General features: G+C 41.3%; 3 protein-coding genes across 3 annotated transcripts; all 3 read left to right on the plus strand.

Annotated features, from left to right (window-relative positions):
- Positions 1-700: 700 nt before the first annotated feature.
- Positions 701-1,135, plus strand: LOC122643495. Its single transcript, XM_043837113.1, has one exon. It carries the CDS (start codon positions 701-703, stop codon positions 1,133-1,135), a length of 435 nt encoding a protein of 144 aa, XP_043693048.1.
- A 1,489-nt stretch (positions 1,136-2,624) lies between these two features.
- Positions 2,625-2,993, plus strand: LOC122643496 (uncharacterized mitochondrial protein AtMg00860-like). Its single transcript, XM_043837114.1, has one exon. It carries the CDS (start codon positions 2,625-2,627, stop codon positions 2,991-2,993), a length of 369 nt encoding a protein of 122 aa, XP_043693049.1.
- A 1,572-nt stretch (positions 2,994-4,565) lies between these two features.
- LOC122643497 lies at positions 4,566-5,210 on the plus strand. The gene is made up of 2 exons (XM_043837115.1): positions 4,566-5,022; positions 5,122-5,210. Exons 1-2 carry the CDS (start codon positions 4,566-4,568, stop codon positions 5,208-5,210), a joined length of 546 nt encoding a protein of 181 aa, XP_043693050.1.
- Positions 5,211-20,130: the final 14,920 nt, after the last annotated feature.

A 20,130-nucleotide genomic window follows, 5' to 3' on the forward strand; every position in this document is an offset into this window, starting at 1 on the left:
ACACTGTCTTGTTTTACTGAGAATGGATCCATCGTTAGAATCTGTTCGAGGATCCGTTCGTACTGAAAATGGTCTTTTGGACCTTTTGCTTTGATTTGTCTTCTCCAATGCTTGTTACTCCTTTCCCTTAGTGTTATCCTCTTGATTTGTGGTGTGTTATGAAAATGTATTATGTGAGGACCTTAATTGATTCAGCCTTCTCAACTATGCTTTTAAATTTAATCATGCATGTCAATCTATCGATTGTGAACAACCAACCATGGTTAACACCGGTTTGAGGAACCGCTTCCCGCCATGGGATGATGTTGGCGACGCATCGAACACGGCCTTACCAGTACCTCACCCAATCCAAAATAATGCAGGTGTTGCCGCATTGTTAGGAAACATGATGCGGGCTATGCAACAGGAGCACCATGAGGCGCAACAAGAGCAGCGCTTGTTCATGTAAACCATGACAACTCAACTGCAAGAACTGGCTAGGGAGAGGCATCTAGTGCCAACCCCGACATCTACAGCTACTACCCCACCTGGAACCCCAACTCCGGCCCTTGTTGATACCGGGGTACCCCTAGCACAAGTGGTGCCAATACCACCTCCTACTCCATAAGCTCCACAAGCCCAAGTAGTGGCTCTGGCTTGGGCTAATGCCTCTAAGCTCTTAGAGAAGTTCCAGAAGCACCGCCCTCCGACCTTCGATCAAATGGCTAATGACTCTCTACTTCCAACTCACTGGATCAGGGATCTAGAGAGGATCTTTGAAGTACTCCAATGCAACAATGCGGATAAGATAAGGTGTGCAATGTTCCAATTCCAAGGTGACGCTAATGCTTGGTGGCACTCCTCTAAGGAAAACTTTTGGGCTACACACCTTAATGCTACTTGGGCCCAGTTCACAGAGATTTTCCTTGAGAATTACTTTCCTAGGAACTTTCATGATAAGAAAGAAGCTGAGTTCATGAGCCTGATCCAAGGGTCTAGAGTGGTCCTTGACTACCAACAGATGTTCGAAGAACTCTTCTACTTTGTCCCCGAACACTTGAAGCTTGAGTATGTCAAGGCCAGGAGATTTGAGAAGGGACTGAAGCCCAACATCGACACCACTGTAGTACTGCATGAGTACCCTACTTATGTGTAGATGGTCCAAGCCACCAAGGTGATAGAAGATCGACAGAGGGAGAATTATAGAGCCATACAAGCTAGCAAGAGGCATGACCTCTTTTGATTCCAAAGGACCTAGCAAGTTCCAGAGGGGATCTTACTCCACTGCATCCCCAATCCAGTACCGCAGACCTGATGTGGCCCAAGCTCCTAAGCAAATGCCAGCACCCCACTATGGAACATAGATAGTTAAGTGCTACAACTATCAAGGGACTGGGCACATGGCTAGGGAGTGCCCATAGGCCAAGCCAGGAGGTTCTCCAACTACCCTACCTCTTAGAGCACCTCAACCACGGCCAGCCGGTCATGCTCTTCCCCCTCCAACCACTAACCGAACTCAAGGGCATGTATATTCAATCACCAATGAAGAGGCCTAGGCTGACCCCAGCATCATAACAGGCATTGCATGTACTTGACCCTTGGAATACTGCATTCATGTAGGGTTATGTTATTATAATTGTGTGTTGGTGTCTGTCAGGTAAGATCCTTGTATGTTCACAACCGCTTATATATTATTTGATTCGGGAGTGTCACTCATTTGTATCCCCTTCATTTGCTAAGAAGATGTAAATCAAACCAAAATAAATGACTCAGAATCTAACAGTCAGTATGTCGATGGGTAGTAAGGTTGAACTCAACTTGATATACAAATCCTGCCCTATACGGATATGTGACCATGGATTAGTAGCATGCTTGATAGGGCTGGAGATTAGAGATTTTGACATAATTTTGGGTATGGATTGGTTGTCCACTTACGGGGCCAATTTCATTTGTGCGGAGAGGAAGATCTTGTTTAAACTAGAGGAGGGCGTAGAGTTTGTGTTCAAGGGAAATAGGTGGGAGAAACATAAGAAAACCATCATCTCCGGTCTATAAGTTCAAAAATTGTTAGAGGAAGGATGTTAGTGTTACCTGGCATCACTGGTAGATACCGAAGCAAAGGTCATACCACTGGAAGAAATTAGTGTAGTGAAGGAGTTCCTAGACGTCTTTCCGGAGACTTGACACGGTTGCCACCAGTCCGTGAGAAGAAATTCATGATAGACCTGACACCAGGTGGTACCCTAGTGTCAAAGGCCCCTTATAGGATGGCACCTACTGAGTTAAAGGAGTTACAGGTACAGCTTCAAGACTTGTTGAAGAAGGGCTTCATTAGACCCAGTGTATCTCCATGGGGAGCACCAATACTTTTTGTAAAGAAGAAGGATGGTAGTATGAGGATGTGCATAGACTACTGTGAGCACAACAAGTTGACGATCAAGAACTGGTACCCTCTGCCCAGGATCGATGACTTGTTTGATCAATTACAAGGTGCCAAAGTATTCTCAAAGATTGACCTTTGATCATGGTACCATCAGCTAAAGATCAAGGATAGCAATATTAGCAAGATAGTCTTCAGATCTCGCCATGGTCACTATGAATTCTTGGTCATGTCCTTCCGATTGACCAATGCCCCGGCCGCCTTCATGGAGTTGCTGAACTGGGTATTCCATGATGTGTTGGATAAGTATATCATCGTCTTCATTGATGACATCCTGATCTACTCCAAGAGTGAAGAGGAGGATGTCGACCATCTTCGTTTGGTACTACAATGCTTAAGGCATAAGCAATTGTATGCCAAGTTTAGTGAATGTGACTTATGGCTACATCAAGTAGCATTCCTGGGACACCTTGTCTCTGCCAAGGGTATTAAAGTTGATCCTTGCAAAGTGAAGTCGGTAGTTGATTGGGAGACATCCAAGAATGTGGCTGATATTCATAGTTTCTTGGGCCTAGCTGGTTACTACAGGAATATCATTGAGAACTCCTCGAGGATTTCGGCCCCGATGACATAACGAACTCATAAGGGAGTAAAGTTTGAGTGGTCTGATAGCTGTGAGAAGAGCTTCCAAGAGTTGAAGCAGAGGTTGATTTCTGCTCCAGTACTTACCATCCCTAATGGTTCTGGAGGGATGGTAATCTACAGTAATGCATCCAAGATGGGATTGGGTTGTGTTCTGATGCAAGATGCGAAGGTGGTGACCTATGGTTCCTGACAATTGAAAGGTTATGAGAAGAATTACCCAACCCATGACCTAGAACTTGCAGTTGTTGTTTTCGCTCTGAAAATCTGGCGACATTATTTGTATGGTGAGAAGAGCAAAATCTACAATGACCACAAGGGCCTCAAGTACTTCTTCCCACAGAAGGAGCTCAATATGAGACAATGACACTGGTTGGAGTTGATGAAATACTACGACTGCACCATCCATTACCACCATGGTAAAGCCAACGTAGTAGCAGATATGCTGAGCTGGAAGTTACAAACATTATCACTAGCATAATTGGCTGTCAGTGAAGAACTTATTAAGGAAACAAGAAGGATGGATATGGAGTTAGTGGTGGGAGGTGTCACTCTATCCTTAGTAGCCCTAGCAGTACAACCTTCCTTGTTGGGAAGGATCCAGTTAGCTTAGGCGGCCGAAGAAGAACTTTAAAAGGTCATTGAAGCTATTCGGGAAGACACATAGCGGGATCTGAACTTCACATTGACTGAGGGTGGTGTCCTCATGTTTAGGGATTGACTATGTGTCCCTAATGATATACAGTTGAAGAAGGAAGTGTTGTCAGAAGCCCATGACTCCCCCTATTCAATCCATCCAGGAAGTACAAAAATTTACAAGGACTTGAAAGGACACTACTGGTAGAGTAGAATGAAGAGGGATGTGGCCAAATACGTGGCAAGATCTATTATTTGTCAGCAAGTGAAAGCGGATAGGCAGTGACCTCATGGTTTGTTATAGTCCTTGCCAGTTCCAGAGTGGAAGTGGGAGTACATTACTATGGACTTCATCACCAGGTTGCCCCGTACACTGAGGGGTGTTGATACTATATGGGTTATTATGGATTGATTGATGAAGACAATCCGCTTTATCCCTATGAATATTACCTACTCGATGGACAAGCTGACCTGCCTATACATTGATAATATGGTCCGCTTACACGGAGTCTCAGTGAGCATCATCTCTGACTGAGATCCCAGATTTACATCCAAGTTCTGGGGTGGCTTCCGAAATGCCATGGGCACATTGCTGAGCTTTAGTATAGCTTTTTACCCTCAGACAGATGGACAGTCGAAGAGGACTATACAAACATTGGAAGATATGCTCTGAGCATGTGCCATAGACATGCAAGGTAGCTGGTATGAGCATGTCTCACTAATCGAGTTTACATACAATAACAGTTACCAAGCTACAATGGGAATGACAACATTTGAAGCTTAATATGTGAAGAAGTGCCGAACAGCTTTATATTGGGCCAAGGTGGTGAACGGCGTATTCTTGGTCCTGAATTAATCCAAGCAACATGTGAGAAGGTGGACTTGATTCGTGAGCGTATTAAGGCAGTGCAGTCCAGGCAGAAGGGTTATGTGGATCTTTGGTGAAAGGACTTGGAATTTACTACCGGAGGCAAAGTGTTTCTCAAGGTGTCACCCAAAAGGGGTGAAGCGATTCAGCAAGAAGGGCAAGCTGAGTCTAAGGTTCATTGGACCTTATGAGAGCCTCACAAGGATTGGGCCGGTGGCATATCAATTGGAACTTCCTCCATCCTTGGAAGGTGTGCATGATGTATTTCACGTATCCATGTTGCAGAAGTACGTTCATGACCTGGACCATGTTCTGTCACAAGAACCACCGGAGCTCGCAGCTAAGATGTCTTACAAGGAGCAACCTGAGAAGATTCTGGACAGCAAGATTGTCCACCTTCGTAATTGGCCTATCTACTATGTGAAAGTAAAGTGGTATAACCACACAGAAGAAGAAGCATCTTGGGAGACTGAAGTGGAGACGCAGGCAAAGTATCCCTCTCTCTTCGACTTACAAGGTATGCCAATTTTAGGGATGAAATTTCTTGTAAGGTTGGGGGAATGTTATACCTACACCCAAAATACTAATAATATAATCTTATTCTTATGCCACGTAGATGGGGCGGAAGTCTATGCCGATGAGCTGTTCGCCTTGGTCATCAAACCGAACCATAAGATCATTCACGGGGTTGATTGTCGAGGATAGATTTCTCAACCGAGAGCGGGGAAAATTCATCGATGATGACTTCACAGACTTTCCTCCTAGCACGAGTCCCAAGAGCGAGGAGTATTGGGAGGCGTACCCAATGTCGTGCTACCTTGACACTTCATGCCCTAGTGAAGTCAATGTTAAAGCAAGGAAATTTTTTGGGATCATGGAGGACACATCGTGATGGACAAGGTGTAAGTTACTAACCCTAATTTTTACTTGCTCACACTTCCCTTTAAGACCTCGAAGTATGAGCCAAGGCCCGGAGGCTTTATTGTCGTTAGTTAGCCTTTTCAGCAGGAACGGACCCATTACTGATGAGTTCGTTCGAAGATCCGCTCGTGCTAGATGGTGTTTGTGTTGAGTTTTCCTTGTGGAACCCATGTGCCTGTGTCCCAGACATCATTGCTGTGTTCCCAAACATGGTGGACCCCACCCCTACCTTTTCCTTGCACTGTTGGGCCTCGTAAGTGGGCCCATAAGACTTAAAATTGTGTTTAAAATAGGTTTTGGGACTATGGACCTAGCCAAATAGGCCCTAAGTGGGCCACTAGCTATAAATATGACTTGAAAGCCATTTATTGTTGGCTCATTCATTTCCCACCAACCAAAAACCGTGGAAGCTAAAGGAAGAAGAGAAGAAAGGAAGGAGAGAAAGAAGGAAGGAAAGAAGGAGGAGAAGGTGGAGGTGGTGAGGCTTGCTACTTGGAGGGCTATTAGTGGGTTTCATCCTTGCATAGGTGTTTGAGTTAAAATAAAACCGCAAGCGTCCGGGTCAATCGTAGCTACGGGTCGAACACGAGGAGATATACGCCACTCTATTTAACTAACTTAAAAGTAATGCAAAATGAACCAAATTAAAGTGTTAAATTAAACTAATTAAACTAACGAAAATCAATGCATCCTAACTCATAAGCATCTAACAAAATTAAGGGATTAAATCGGCATCCTAACACATGAGCATCTAACCTATCAAACTAAAACGAATTGAAAGGAATAAAAATGCAACCACACATACTAACCACATAAAAAGAAATAAGGGAATAAAAATGCATCCATAAACCACAACCATATAAAATTAAAATAAAAGAAATAGAGGGGGAAGAAGAAGAAGATAGAGAGAGATAGAGGAGATGGAGAATGAGATTGAGAGTTTAGATAGTAAAACCTGGATGTGCTTGCATGAATGTAAATGAAAAGCTTGAATACTTGCATAAACTTACCATGGCCTCCTCTTCTAAATCTTCAAGTCTTGTCATCAACTTAAGAACTTAGACTAAAAGGCTTAAAAGCTAAACTAGAATTAAGAAATTACAACCCAATTGAAGACTTAAATTGAAATTAAAGCATAAACTAAACCTATTATAAGCATTAACTAAAAATTATAAAAGCAAACTAGAACTTAGAAAAGCCAAAAATCACAAATTAGAAGGAGAAGAAGAGAAGAAATTTCACTAAGTGAATGAGCAAATTTTTACAAGAAAGATAGGGGGTATTTATAGGTGGAAGAGAGGAGAAGAGAGAAGATGGAAGTGTAGGAGAAATATTCCCTAAGAAAAGAGAATATTCTCTTCTCTTTCCTCTTTTACAATGCCTTGAATCCTAAGAAAAAAGAAAAAAAATAGAAAGAAGAAGAAGAGAAGATTGTTTACATAGACCTTCTATTTCTAGAAAAATAACTTCCAATTTTAACAAGTGCTTCTTTTTCATTGTAGATATCTTCTCCAAGCAATAAAATCAAAGCATCTTTGATTTTTCAACCTTCCATAGATGAGAAAATATAAATCTATCCCCAGTAGAATTTCAGAAGTGCCCTTGAGAAGTTGGAGGAGAGAGAGAGTAAGGGTTATTCCTTCAAGAATAAATAAAATACCCATTCTGTCCTTCAGAAAACGTGGAGCATGGGGTGCTTATATAGGTCTCACCATTGTGTTCCTTGCGAAAAATCACACAAAATAGACCCAAATTTCATCCAATTCGGAGTTGGGGAGCCCAAGATATCTCAAGTTGAAGTTGGACTGTCCAGAGCCTTCCAAATGGAATCTTTTGGGTACAGTAAAGTAACTTCTGATAATTTCATTAAGGCCCCTAAAATCCGAACTTCCGTTTCACTTTGTCCCCATCCGACTATCAATAATTATAAATAAACCCCTGCAGACCATTTTCACGCGTCGTTACGGAAACGGCCATGACTTCTTCGTTTCAACTTGGAATTAAGTGCCGTTTGAACCATTGCAAAGCTGACTCGATGGGCTATGCATCCATTTACACTTCTAAAAAGCTTAAAAACATCTCCTTAGCATCATCTCATTCATTTTCACAAGAATTCACCTAAACCCTGAAAAGCACAAGAAAGCACCGAGTAACTCTGTCCAATGTGGTAAAATGTATAATTTATGCCCTAAAATTTCACACATAAATATGCTCATCAAATTCCCCCACACTTGAATGTTACTTGTCCTCAAGTAAAGCAAAAACAAAAACTAACCTAGAATGCAGAAAATCCTAACTCACTTTCGTAGGAATCACGATTGCACTTAGCATGTGCAACAAGCCTTTAAACCCCTAGGTTACCCCTAGTGGACGAGTTGTGTCTCGTGGGTGTTTGCAGTGAATATACACCCAAAATTCAATTGTAAATAAATGCTGCAAATTTTAATCATGGCATAAGTAGGACAGTGCACATAATCCCAAAAAGTGTTCAACTAATGATCAAGGAGCCAAAGGTTCCCCCACACTTGAATTTTATCACCCCACATCAATTCATGTAACAAGCATGCATCAAGTTCAAGGGATCTCCTCATATTTTCTGAACACTACTCATCTTCAAGTAAACCCCCCCATAGCATCGATGGAACCAAAGACTTAGGCATTGAGTATTGTTGACCATACTTTTTTTTTTTTTTTTTCAGGCATTAAGGCAAAAGTTTTTTTTCTTTCTCAACCACAAACTCTATTTCTACTCCACTACTGTTCTCTGAATGACATGGTGGAGCATACACCAGACACCCAAATACTTGGTAGCTTCGCTTTTTGCATATATCCATAAGACATTGAGACATTGATGCAAGAGTTTTTTTTTTTTTTTTGAGTTTCCTTCCAAGGAATTTCGATCAAGTCACCCTGCTTCATGAGGCACAGTGCCCTGTCTAGTCCTAAGGAATTCCACTTTCTTTTCTATTCCTTTTTTTTTTTTTTTTTCTTTTTTTTTCATTCACTTCCACTTTCATGCCTTGCCTTGCCACAAACAAATTGGACTCAACTACTAGCCAAAAGATCAAAGGGGTCCATAAACACATAGAGGAATCTAACCATCACATGAAGTAGCACTCATATGTTCAAACTCAATCCCCATCACCGGATACAAACCAACTACCATCCTTGAAAAGGGATTTTTTTATTATTTCGCATGCTAGGAGGGCACCTAATTCCCTCTCACTCTCGCTTTGCAAATCGAAGAGACTTATGCACATACCCTAAAACTATCGCCACAATCAAAATTCACAATTAAAGTCCAACACACCCCCCCACACTTAATTCATGCAGTGTCCTCAATGTATGCAGAAATGAAAGAATAAGGACAAGGGAGGGGATACATACCAGGATATCAGGGGTCAAGGTAAAGAGGCTCATGGAGATTCATGACCTCTTCGTCAATTGGAGTAGGCATCTCTTTGTATGGCTTCAATCTTTGGCCATTGACCTTGAAAGTAGCTCCTGTACTTGGATTGAGGACTTCAACAGCCCCATGAGGATCAACTTTTTGAACAATATAGGGTCCATCCCATCTAGAACGCAGCTTACCTAGAAAGATATGCAAACAAGAATTGTACAACAAAACATTCTGGCCTACCTCAAAAGATTTTCTCAAAATGTGCCTATCATGGAAAGCCTTGGTTTTTTCCTTGTAAATTCGGGCATTCTCATATGCCTCATTCCTAAGCTCTTCCAACTCAGATAGTTGGAGTTTCCTATGGGCACCTGCAGTGCGTAGGTCAAAGTTAAGCTTCTTGATAGCCCAAAAGGCCTTGTGCTCAATCTCTACAGGTAAGTGACATGCCTTTCCATACACCAGATGGTACGGAGATTGACCAAGATCGGTCTTGAAGGCTGTCCTATGGGCCCACAACGCATCTACCAATTGGTTAGACCAATCCTTGCGGTTCAGGTTGATGGTTTTCTCAAGAATTTGCTTGATCTGCCTATTTGGAACCTCAACCTGGCCACTGGTCTGGGGATGGTAGGGTGTGGCCAACTTATGGACGACACCATACTTTTTCATGAGGGCCTCAAAAGGCTGATTACAAAAATGCTTGCCCCGATCACTAATGAGAGCCCGGGGAGTACCAAAACGGGAGAAGATGTTCTCCTTCAAAAATTTCACAACCACCTTGTGGTCATTGGTCTTACAAGCAACTACCTCAATCCATTTGGACACATAGTCCACAGCAAGTAATATGTACAGGTTACCAAAAGAGTTAGGGAAAGGCCCCATGAAATCAATACCCCATACATCAAACACCTCAACCACCAGAATTGGGTTGAGGGGCATCATATTTCTCTGAGTAAGACGCCCTAAGGATTGGCATGAAGAATATGCCTTGCAATAAGTAAAAGCGTCTTTAAATAGACTAGGCCAATAAAATCCACACTGTAAAACTTTGGCCGCAGTCTTATTAGGCCCAAAATGACCTCCACAAGCCTGATCATGGCAAAAAGATAAGATAGATTGTTGCTCATGATCAGGGACACATCTCCGGATTACTTGATCCGGGCAGGTCTTAAAAAGATAAGGATCATCCCAAAAGAAATACTTAACTTGTGAAAAGAAACGATTCTTATCTTGAGTAGACCAATGTGCAGGTGTCACACCCGTAACCAGATAATTAACAATGTCAGCAAACCAAGGTTCACTAGACACTGCCATCAGATACTCATCAGGAAAATTCTCGTTGACTGGAGAATCAACAGTCAAGGAATTAGGCAGCCGGGATAGATGGTCTGCAACCAAATTTTCACACCCTTTCTTATCCCTAATTTCAAGATCAAATTCTTGTAACAAAAGGACCCACCTAATGAGGCGAGCCTTGGCATCTTTCTTCTGCACAAGATATTTGATAGCTGCATGGTCAGTATAAACAATCACATGTGATCCAACCAAGTAGGGCCTAAACTTCTCTAAAGCAAACACAACAGCTAAAAATTCTTTCTCAGTGGTGGTATAATTAAGCTATGCATCATTAAGAGTCCTACTTGCATAATAAATCACATGGGGCAATTTATTGATTCTTTGCCCAAGAACAGCCCCTATAGCAAAATCAGAGGCATCACACATAAGTTCAAATGAAACTGTCCAAATTGGAGCTTGAATAATGGGGGCTGAAGTCAACGCTCTTTTCAATTGCTCAAAACTATCATGACACTCAGAAGAGAAATCAAATGGGCAGTCCTTTGCCAAAAGAGCGGTGAGAGGTCTAGTTATCTGGCTAAAGTCCTTGATGAATCTTCTATAAAAACCTGCATGGCCAAGAAAAGATCGAATGTCCTTCACACTCTTGGGTGGTGGTAAATTGGCTATAAGGTCTACCTTAGATATATCAACCTTGATCCCTTCTTTGGACACAATGTGATCAAGAACTATACCTTGCTTTACCATGAAGTGGCACTTCTCCCAATTCAGGACCAAGTTCTTTTCTATGCATCTTTTAAGAACCAAAGAGAGATGATGCAAGCAATTAGAAAAAGTAGAGCCGTGAATAGAAAAATCATCCATAAACACCTCTAAGAAGTGCTCTACCATATCAGAAAAGATACTCATCATGCACCTTTGGAATGTAGCAGGGGCATTGCAAAGCCCAAAAGGCATACGCTGGTAAGCAAAGGTTCCATAAGGGCATGTGAAAGTGGTCTTGTGTTGGTCCTCTAGAGTAATAGGAATTTGGTTATAGCCTGCATAACCATCAAGAAAACAATAATATTCATGGCCAGCTAGTCTCTCTAACATCTGATCAATAAAAGGTAAGGGGAAGTGGTCCTTCCAAGTTGCCGCATTCAATTTCCTATAGTCAATGCACACTCTCCATCCTGTTTGGATACGGGTTGGAATCAACTCATTATTAGCATTCTCAACTACAGTGACTCCTCTTTTCTTAGGCACAACCTGCACAGGACTCACCCATTGGCTATCAGAAATAGGATAAATGATGCCATGATCCAAGCATTTTAGGATCTCTTTCTTGATTGCCTCTTTCATCACAGGATTAGCCCTCCTTTAGGGTTCCCTAGAAGGTGTGGAACTCTCCATCAGATGTATATGATGTTGAACAATGGAGGGGCTAATACCTTTGATGTCAGACATGGTCCAACCTATGGCTTCCTTATTGTCCTTTAGAAGCTTAATCAACTCTTTTTCCTGATTAGAAGTCAAATCAGAAGCAATAATAACAGGAAGAGTATGATCATATCCTAAGAAGACATACTTGAGGTTGGAGGGCAATGCCTTCAACTCTAATGTGGGGGGCTCAATAATAGAGGATTTGGGAATGGAAGTGGATAGGGGTCCAAGGGACTCCAAAGGTGGTTGGATGCTCCAGACCTCAGATAAGGGAGTATCATCAACACCCTCCAATTCTTGCATACATTCTTGAAATCCTGAATCAAAATCAATCTCAAAGAACGTATCAATATCATCGGAAAATCCTTGAAGCATATGCACCTCTTCATCCATGTCAGGCTGCTTGCCCAACCTAAACACATTGAAGTCAACAGAAGTATTGCCAAAAGATAATTTCATGAGACCATTCCTGCAATTGATTAAAGCATTACTGGTAGCTAGGAATGGTCTACCCAATATGATTGGGATTTGGTCATTGAAGTTGGCAGTGGGTTGGGTATCTAAAACAATAAAATCTACAAGAAAAATAAATTCCCCAACCTTCAATAGGACATCCTCAATCATTCCCTTAGGAACTTTAACCGACCGATCTGCAAGTTGAAGAGTAATTTTGGTCGGTTTCAGTTCTCCCAATCCCAGTTGTTGATAGACATGAAAGGGTAAGAGGTTCACACTTGCACCAAGGTCCAATAAGGCATGATCAATAGTAGTATGGCCTATAGTGCAAGAGATGGTGGGGCTTCCCGGATCCTTATGCTTGGCTGCTACTGGCTGTGAGATTAGAGAACTAATGTTAGCAGCCAAGAATGCCTTTTTGGGCATATTGGTGGTCCGCTTTTGGGTGCATAAGTCTTTGAGGACTTTAGCATAAGCGGGGATCTGGGCAATAGCATCCAACAAGGGGATATTCACCTGAACCTGTTTGAACACATCCAATATCTTCTCCATAGAAGGAGACTTCTTGCTAACCAACCTATTTGGGAAAGGGGCAGGTGGGGTATAAATTCTTTCAGGGTTGGTCTTTTTAACTTCCTCAACAGAATCCTCTTTGGTTTCCTCAACCAAATCATCTGGTATATCTTTAGGTTCATCAGACGAACCTAAAACTGTAGGCACTTTAATGACCTCTTCAGAAGGAGGAGAGTCAACAGGAGTATGAGATGATAAAGACTGAGGTGCACTAGCCTGTTGATACTCACGGCCACTCCTTAAAGCATAAACAACATTTACCTGTCTAGAGGGCCCTTGGTGCTGTTGGCCTTGTGCAACATTGGTTGGAGGAGCTTGGGTACCTTGCTGAATATAAACCTGATGCCTAGGATTTGGCTCAGGCTGGCTAGGTAACTTCCCTGTTTTCCTCTCATACAGGATTGTGATAAGCTGGGTGAGTTGTTTTTCCATGTTATTGTGGCTTGTCATGAGAAGAGCTATCTTGTTGTCCATCTCATTCAGTCTTGTTGCCTCTCCTATATTGGTAAACCCTGGGGGTTGCTGATAAGGTGCAAGGAGAGGAGGCCTAGCAGAATTAATAGAAGGTCCTGGATGAGGACGAGGGGGAAAGGGGTTAGGAGACATTCCTTGGCTTTGTGGTGCATAGTTGGTCCTTTGGGCACCAACCTGGCCTTGATGGTTAAAGTTGGATTGGCTTGCTTGGTTCCTTTGATTCCATGAGAAATTGGAGTGATTTCTCCATCCTGGATTGTAAGTATTGCTATATGGGTTATTTTGGTAGAGAGCACTTACATTCTCAGTGCTGAAATTGCCCACCAAGGTGTTGGGGCATTCCTCAGAAAGGTGTCCAGGGGTTTGGCACCAACTGCATACCGACACATGGTTGACCTGGTTGACCGGATTAACTGGTATAGACTCTTTAAGAACTATGGACTCCAACCGTTTTATGAGGCTATCAAGTTTGGCCTCCTTGGCTGGCATACCCTCAATGAGATACCCCTTAGTGGTCCTTTCAGCCTCTTGGGAAGATTCCCATTCCCTAGTCTTATCAGCCAAGTTGGTTAAGAATGTCCATGCATCATTCTCCTCAGAAAAAGAAGTAAAGCTTGCTGCACACATAGACTCTACAAGTTGCTTGGTCTGATAATCAATACCCTCATAAATAATTTGGCATAGCTGCCACAAGTCAAAACCATGGTGAGGGCATTCTAAGAGGAGGTCCTTGAATCTTTCCATGAATTTAGAAAAGGACTCATGTGGTTTCTGCCTGAACTGGAGGATGTCACTTTTAAGCTTATTGGTCTTGTGAAGAGGGAAGAATTTTCTCAAAAAGACAATGGTGAACTCATCCCATGTATTAATGGAGTTTGTTGGCAGTCCATAGAGCCACTTCTTGGCCTGGTCTTTCAGGGCAAAGGGTATAAACCTAAGCCTAACTGCATCATCAGTCAAATTCTGGACCTTAATTAGAACACAGACCTCCTCAAATTCCCTAAGGAAGAGATATGCATCCTCATTAGCCATCCCATGGAAATGGGGTAGCATGCTGATGAAGTTGGTCTTGAGTTCATAGTTATTCCCTGTAACAACAGGGACTAATGCATGAGGGTGTGCAGCCTGGTGGGGTAAAACCTATCCTTAAGAGTCTTGGGTTGTTGGTCACCCATGGTCAAAGGTGGTAGAGAAGGTGGTCTTCTAATAAGATGATTACTTGAATCACGAGTCCACACCTTAGCCACCTAAATAGACATGAGGTCTCCTTTAGAACAATTAAAGAAAAATAAAACACTTAAAAAAAAAAAAAACTAGAAACAAGAGGGACCCCAAGGTAGATAGTGCATCTCTATCCCTCAAAAATCGAAACAATGGTTCAAAAGTGTAAGGATGCCATATAGGTTGGCACAAGGGAACCCGTATAGTCTTCTATAGCCACCTACGTGCGACTCCAATATGGATTCGATGTAGAATGGAGGTCTACTATACGTTTATGTTTCCAACACTCTCACTATGTCGCTTTCCTGTTATCAAGAGTGGTCACCTCCAAAGATAAGTCACATGTCAATCCACCCAACCAAGTCAAGATGTAGCGTCATAGGTAACTTAATCCTATAAGGGACACCAAAAGATGGAGGGTTGAAGCATATGAAGGACTTTAGATTGGGCGCACACTATTTGAAACAGAAGAGAAACAAGAAGAGGTTTTCAAAAACTGATTTTTTTTTTTTTTTTTCAAAAAAAAAAAGAAGAGAAAATAATAAACTAAACCACTTCGAACTACTTAAAAATCAGATAAATAAAATGGACAATAATCTCCCTGGCATCGGCGCCAAAAACTTGTTTGAGTTAAAATAAAACCGCAAGCGTACGGGTCAATCGTAGCTACGGGTCGAACATGAGGAGATATACGCCACTCTATTTAACTAACTTAAAAATAATGCAAAATGAACCAAATTAAAGTGTTAAATTAAACTAATTAAACTAACGAAAATCAATGCATCCTAACTCATAAGCATCTAACAAAATTAAGAGATTAAATCGGCGTCCTAACACATGAGCATCTAACCTATCAAACTAAAGCGAATTGAAAGGAATAAAAATGCAGCCACACATACTAACCACATAAAAAGAAATAAGGGAATAAAAATGCATCCATAAACCACAACCATATAAAATTAAAATAAAAGAAATAGAGGGGGAAGAAGAAGAAGATAGAGAGAGATAGAGGAGATGGAGAATGAGATTGAGAGTTTAGATAGTCAAACCTGGATGTGCTTGCATGAATGTAAATGAAAAGCTTGAATACTTGCATAAACTTACCATGGCCTCCTCTTCTAAATCTTCAAGTCTTGTCATCAACTTAAGAACTTAGACTAGAAAGCTTAAAACCTAAACTAGAATTAAGAAATTACAACCCAATTGAAGACTTAAATTGAAATTAAAGCATAAACTAAACCTATTATAAGCATTAACTAAAAATTATAAAAGCAAACTAGAACTTAGAAAAGCCAAAAATCACAAATTAGAAGGAGAAGAAGAGAAGAAATTTCACTAAATGAATGAGCAAATTTTTACAAGAGAGATAGGGGGTATTTATAGGTGGAAGAGAGGAGAAGAGAGAAGATGGAAGTGTAGGAGAAATATTCCCTAAGAAAAGAGAATATTCTCTTCTCTTTCCTCTTTTACAATGCCTTGAATCCTAAGAAAAAAGAAAAAAAATAGAAAGAAGAAGAAGAGAAGATTGTTTACATAGACCTTCTATTTCTAGAAAAATAAACTTCCAATTTTAACAAGTGCTTCCTTTTCTTTGTAGATATCTTCTCCAAGCAATAAAATCAAAGCATCTTTGATTTTTCAACCTTCCATAGATGAGAAAATATAAATCTATCCCAAGTAGAATTTCAGAAGTGCCCTTGAGAAGTTGGAGGAGAGAGAGAGTAAGGGTGATGACTAGGATTCCTTCAAGAATAAATAAAATACCCATTCTGTCCTTCAGAAAACGTGGAGCATGGGGTGCTTATATAGGTCTCACCATTGTGTTCCTTGCGAAAAATCACACAAAATAGACCCAAATTTCATCCAATTCGGAGTTGGGGAGCCCAAGATATCTCAAGTTGAAGTTGGACTGTCCAGAGCCTTCCAAATGGAATCTTTTGGGTACAGTAAAGTAACTTCTGATAATTTCATTAAGGCCCCTAAAATCCGAACTTCCGTTTCACTTTGTCCCCATCCGACTGTCAATAATTATAAATAAACCCCTGCAGACCATTTTCACGCGTCGTTACGGAAACGGCCATGACTTCTTCGTTTCAACTTGGAATTAAGTGCCGTTTGAACCATTGCAAAGCTGACTCGATGGGCTATGCATCCATTTACACTTCTAAAAAGCTTAAAAACATCTCCTTAGCATCATCTCATTCATTTTCACAAGAATTCACCTAAACCCTGAAAAGCACAAGAAAGCACCGAGTAACTCTGTCCAATGTGGTAAAATGTATAATTTATGCCCTAAAATTTCACACATAAATGTGCTCATCAATAGGTAAGCTCTCCCTCTCTCTCTCTCTCTCTCTCTCTCTCTCTCTCTCTCTCTCTCTCTCTCTCTCTCTCTCTCTCTCTCTCTCTCTCTCCTCTATACCTAATCGGTTGGGGGTTTTCCTTCATGGACCGGACCTAACCTAGGGTTCCATTGAAACCTAAGTATTTAAAACCCATATGGCTATTTGAGAATTAATGTCTCAAATTGAACCCTAGAAATCCCCTAGACCTCATTTTAGGTTTAAATGTTGAATACCTCAAACTCTAGAATTGGTTATTGGTGATTCAAACCCATGGAGTCTACAAACCCCCAGATTAATATGTTAATTAGAGACCTTTTAGCTAATTATTTGGTTCAATGTAACCCCAAGGCCCCTTTGTGAATGAATCCTAGACCTAGGGTTCTATATACCTTCAAGCCCTAGATTGGGTGCTATTGCTTGAATTTCCCTAGACTTTATTTTCCTTAACTTGGATATGTTAGAGTGATTTTAGGAGACCTTATGGCATCATCCCCATGGCCTCTACGGCCTTATGGATCTCAAAGGATGGAAATTGAAGGAGAGACCTTGCAAGAATCTAAGCTTACTCGTGAACGGATCCTCTACTAGACCCACCAGTCTACCTTCGTTCGAGGATCTGTTCCAATTATGGTGGCTAGTGGCTACTCCAACTTTTACATGTGAACGGATCCACAAATGGACCCACATAAGTGAATTCACTCGAGGATCCGTTCCAACTATTGTAGTTACTGCCACCCTTACCTGTGAACGGATCCACCAATGGACCCACATAAGTGAATCTATTCGAACTCTGTTTTGCTGCACTATCAAATAAACTTTGGGGACCCTCTATGGGGCCTACCTACACTTCCTAACACTATGTTCACGCACTCCTAGGCTATTGAACTATTACGGGGGAGCATGTATCACAGCAAACGATAATGAACAATACCAGTGATATGTAAACTATTGGTAAGTGGGTTCGAGTTACTTTGTGGGTTTGATTATATCTAAATATGTCCACTAATGTATCACTTGCATAATTATTAAGCATGCTGCATAATTGCATTCTATACTTGATTGTTGAGTTGTTATGAGTATGAGTGTGAATTATGCTGCATAATTGCATTCTATACTTGATTGTTGAGTTGTTATGAGTATGAGTGTGATTCTGTGATGTTGCTTATATCGGGTTACGATGCCGGGGAGTACCGGTATCAGAACCCCATGAATGTATGAATGGACACTGCATGGCATATTGAACTGTATGTGCCTTGTTGTGCTGGTACCCGGGTGCTAGATAGAATGGGACATTGATGCACTTGGATTACCTCTCAACACGATAGGATTAATGTAGTATAACTGTGGTTAGTTTCATTCCCTATGCTACGACCCTTACCAATAGGGGTTCAGGTATTGGGTAACACGGGCTCCTTGTGTGCCTGAGGAGTGATACGAAGCCAAGTCAGGGATGACCACTGGTTATCGGAGTCTGCCTTTGGATGGCCTGAGGCTTCTACCAATGCGGGCCCCAATGTAACAATTGAGGTTTCACTGTGGGGATGATGTAAGTGAACCACAGCGTCTCCCGAGTTGTTATAGTGGCATATACCCATTGACTTAGATGTGTGTGATAGGTAGAAAATATTAATAATCACATGCACATGGACTATTTGTGAACTTTGTGTTTGTGCATCCCCGTCCCCTCACTGGCTCAGTGGAGCTCACCTCCTTGTGTATACTCCTTTTTAGATGTTGATGCAGATGATGGATATTTGGCGGGTCTTGAGGTTCAGCACTTAGAGTATGATTCTATTGATACCGAGGATCCAGAGGCTATGGCAAAGGAGTACGACGATGAATGTCCTTATGACGATTGTGCCTACAAGGCGTTTTGATGTTTGAGATTTATCCCTTTTTTATTCTTTTTTGGGGCCTTGTGCCTTTGTCTAAACATTCCATGATTATACATGTATTTTGATGTAGTTATGCTATGGTCAGTCGGGCTATAATAAACTTATTATTGTAAACTTATTATTGTATCACCTAGCCGATTGAACATGTTGTAACTACTGTTATACGCTTCTGCTACATTGATTTACCTTGGAAATGTTATATTTCTTTGTTTTCCGCACTCTGATATTTATGTGATGTCTATATTAGTTTAGACTGTGTTTTGGGACGCTGCATTTATGATCCTGGTGGCGTTATGGGATGACAAGTGTTGTCTCATTCATACCTTTCATGTACTTTATTCCTTATAGGAATGGGGGTGTGACAAATAAAGTAGAGGTGATGTTCTTGGGGACCAAAAAGGTTAGACTACATAAATAGGGGAGAGGTGATATTCTTGCTGTTCTTGCTTCTTCTAAATTTAGAGCATGGAAATCAAAGAAAAAATGGCATCTTGCAGAGAAGCCCCCTTCCTTGTTTGTTTTTTTTTTGTTTTTTTGTTTTTTTTTTTTGCTTCTTTCGCCTTCAGACCACTGAAGACGATGAATAGAATGGTGTTTGTATTTGGGGTTTTAACCTTAAGGAAATTATGGGAAGTTCACCCTGTTGAAAAGGTAAGGGTACTTTTGCCATTAAAAAAGAGTTAATAGTCACTTAACTGCACAGACCTAATGGAGAGGGCTAAGTAGAAATAAAGTCATAACATAAGGGGGTGTCTGTGATATTTTGATAGTTTTTTGGATCTCCGTGCTATTTGACTAACCTACGGGGGTGTCCATGAAATTTACCCTAAAAAATTTGATGAATCATAATCACCGCCTTGATCTTTACTGTAAACTAAACAAAATGCCCTCAAACAAGGGCCTATTAATGTTGCAAATATAGTAGACCAATTGATATGAAAGAAGACTAATATGGAAAGGGGTGAAATAGGTTTGGGTTGAGCCGGGTTTTCTAAAACTCCAACTGAACCCTGTGTCCTTTTAGCTCAGCCCAAGCCCAACCTGGCCCTGAGATCAGGCTAAGATAACTCAGCCCAGGCCTAACGTGTCGGGCTCAGCCCAACCCAGCCCGACCCTGATTGATCTTGATCGGGCCTGGTTAGGCGGGGTTGATTCTGATTGACCTTGATTTTATGCATTAAAAAAAAAGAGATACATGTTTGGCATCACATTTTGAATATATACAACTTTGTGTCACAATTCTATAGAAAATGAAAACCTTTGGTGAGAAATTATCTTACAGTTTAACCCAAAGACTTAAACTGTTAAATACTTTTGTCAAATTTTATTCAATAGACAATTACACTCTAAACAAAATTGTAAAAGGTAAAACATAACCTAACACAGGGCTGGGCTCGGGATCAACTGAAGGCCTCAACCTTGGCCTGATCTGGCCCAACCCTGACCCAAAGCCTAAAATTTCAACCCTAACCCGCCCCCAAGGTTGACAAATCCAGCCCAGACCATGTTCGGGCTCAGGGCGGGCTTGGGCCGACAGGGCCACACTTACACCCCTAAATATGGATGTCTTTTTTGCAAAATATTCTTAGTATATCTCTCTTGAATGATTTATTCAATTG

Source organism: Telopea speciosissima, chromosome 10 (assembly GCF_018873765.1).
Source record: "Telopea speciosissima isolate NSW1024214 ecotype Mountain lineage chromosome 10, Tspe_v1, whole genome shotgun sequence".
Classification (NCBI taxonomy): Eukaryota; Viridiplantae; Streptophyta; class Magnoliopsida; order Proteales; family Proteaceae; genus Telopea; species Telopea speciosissima.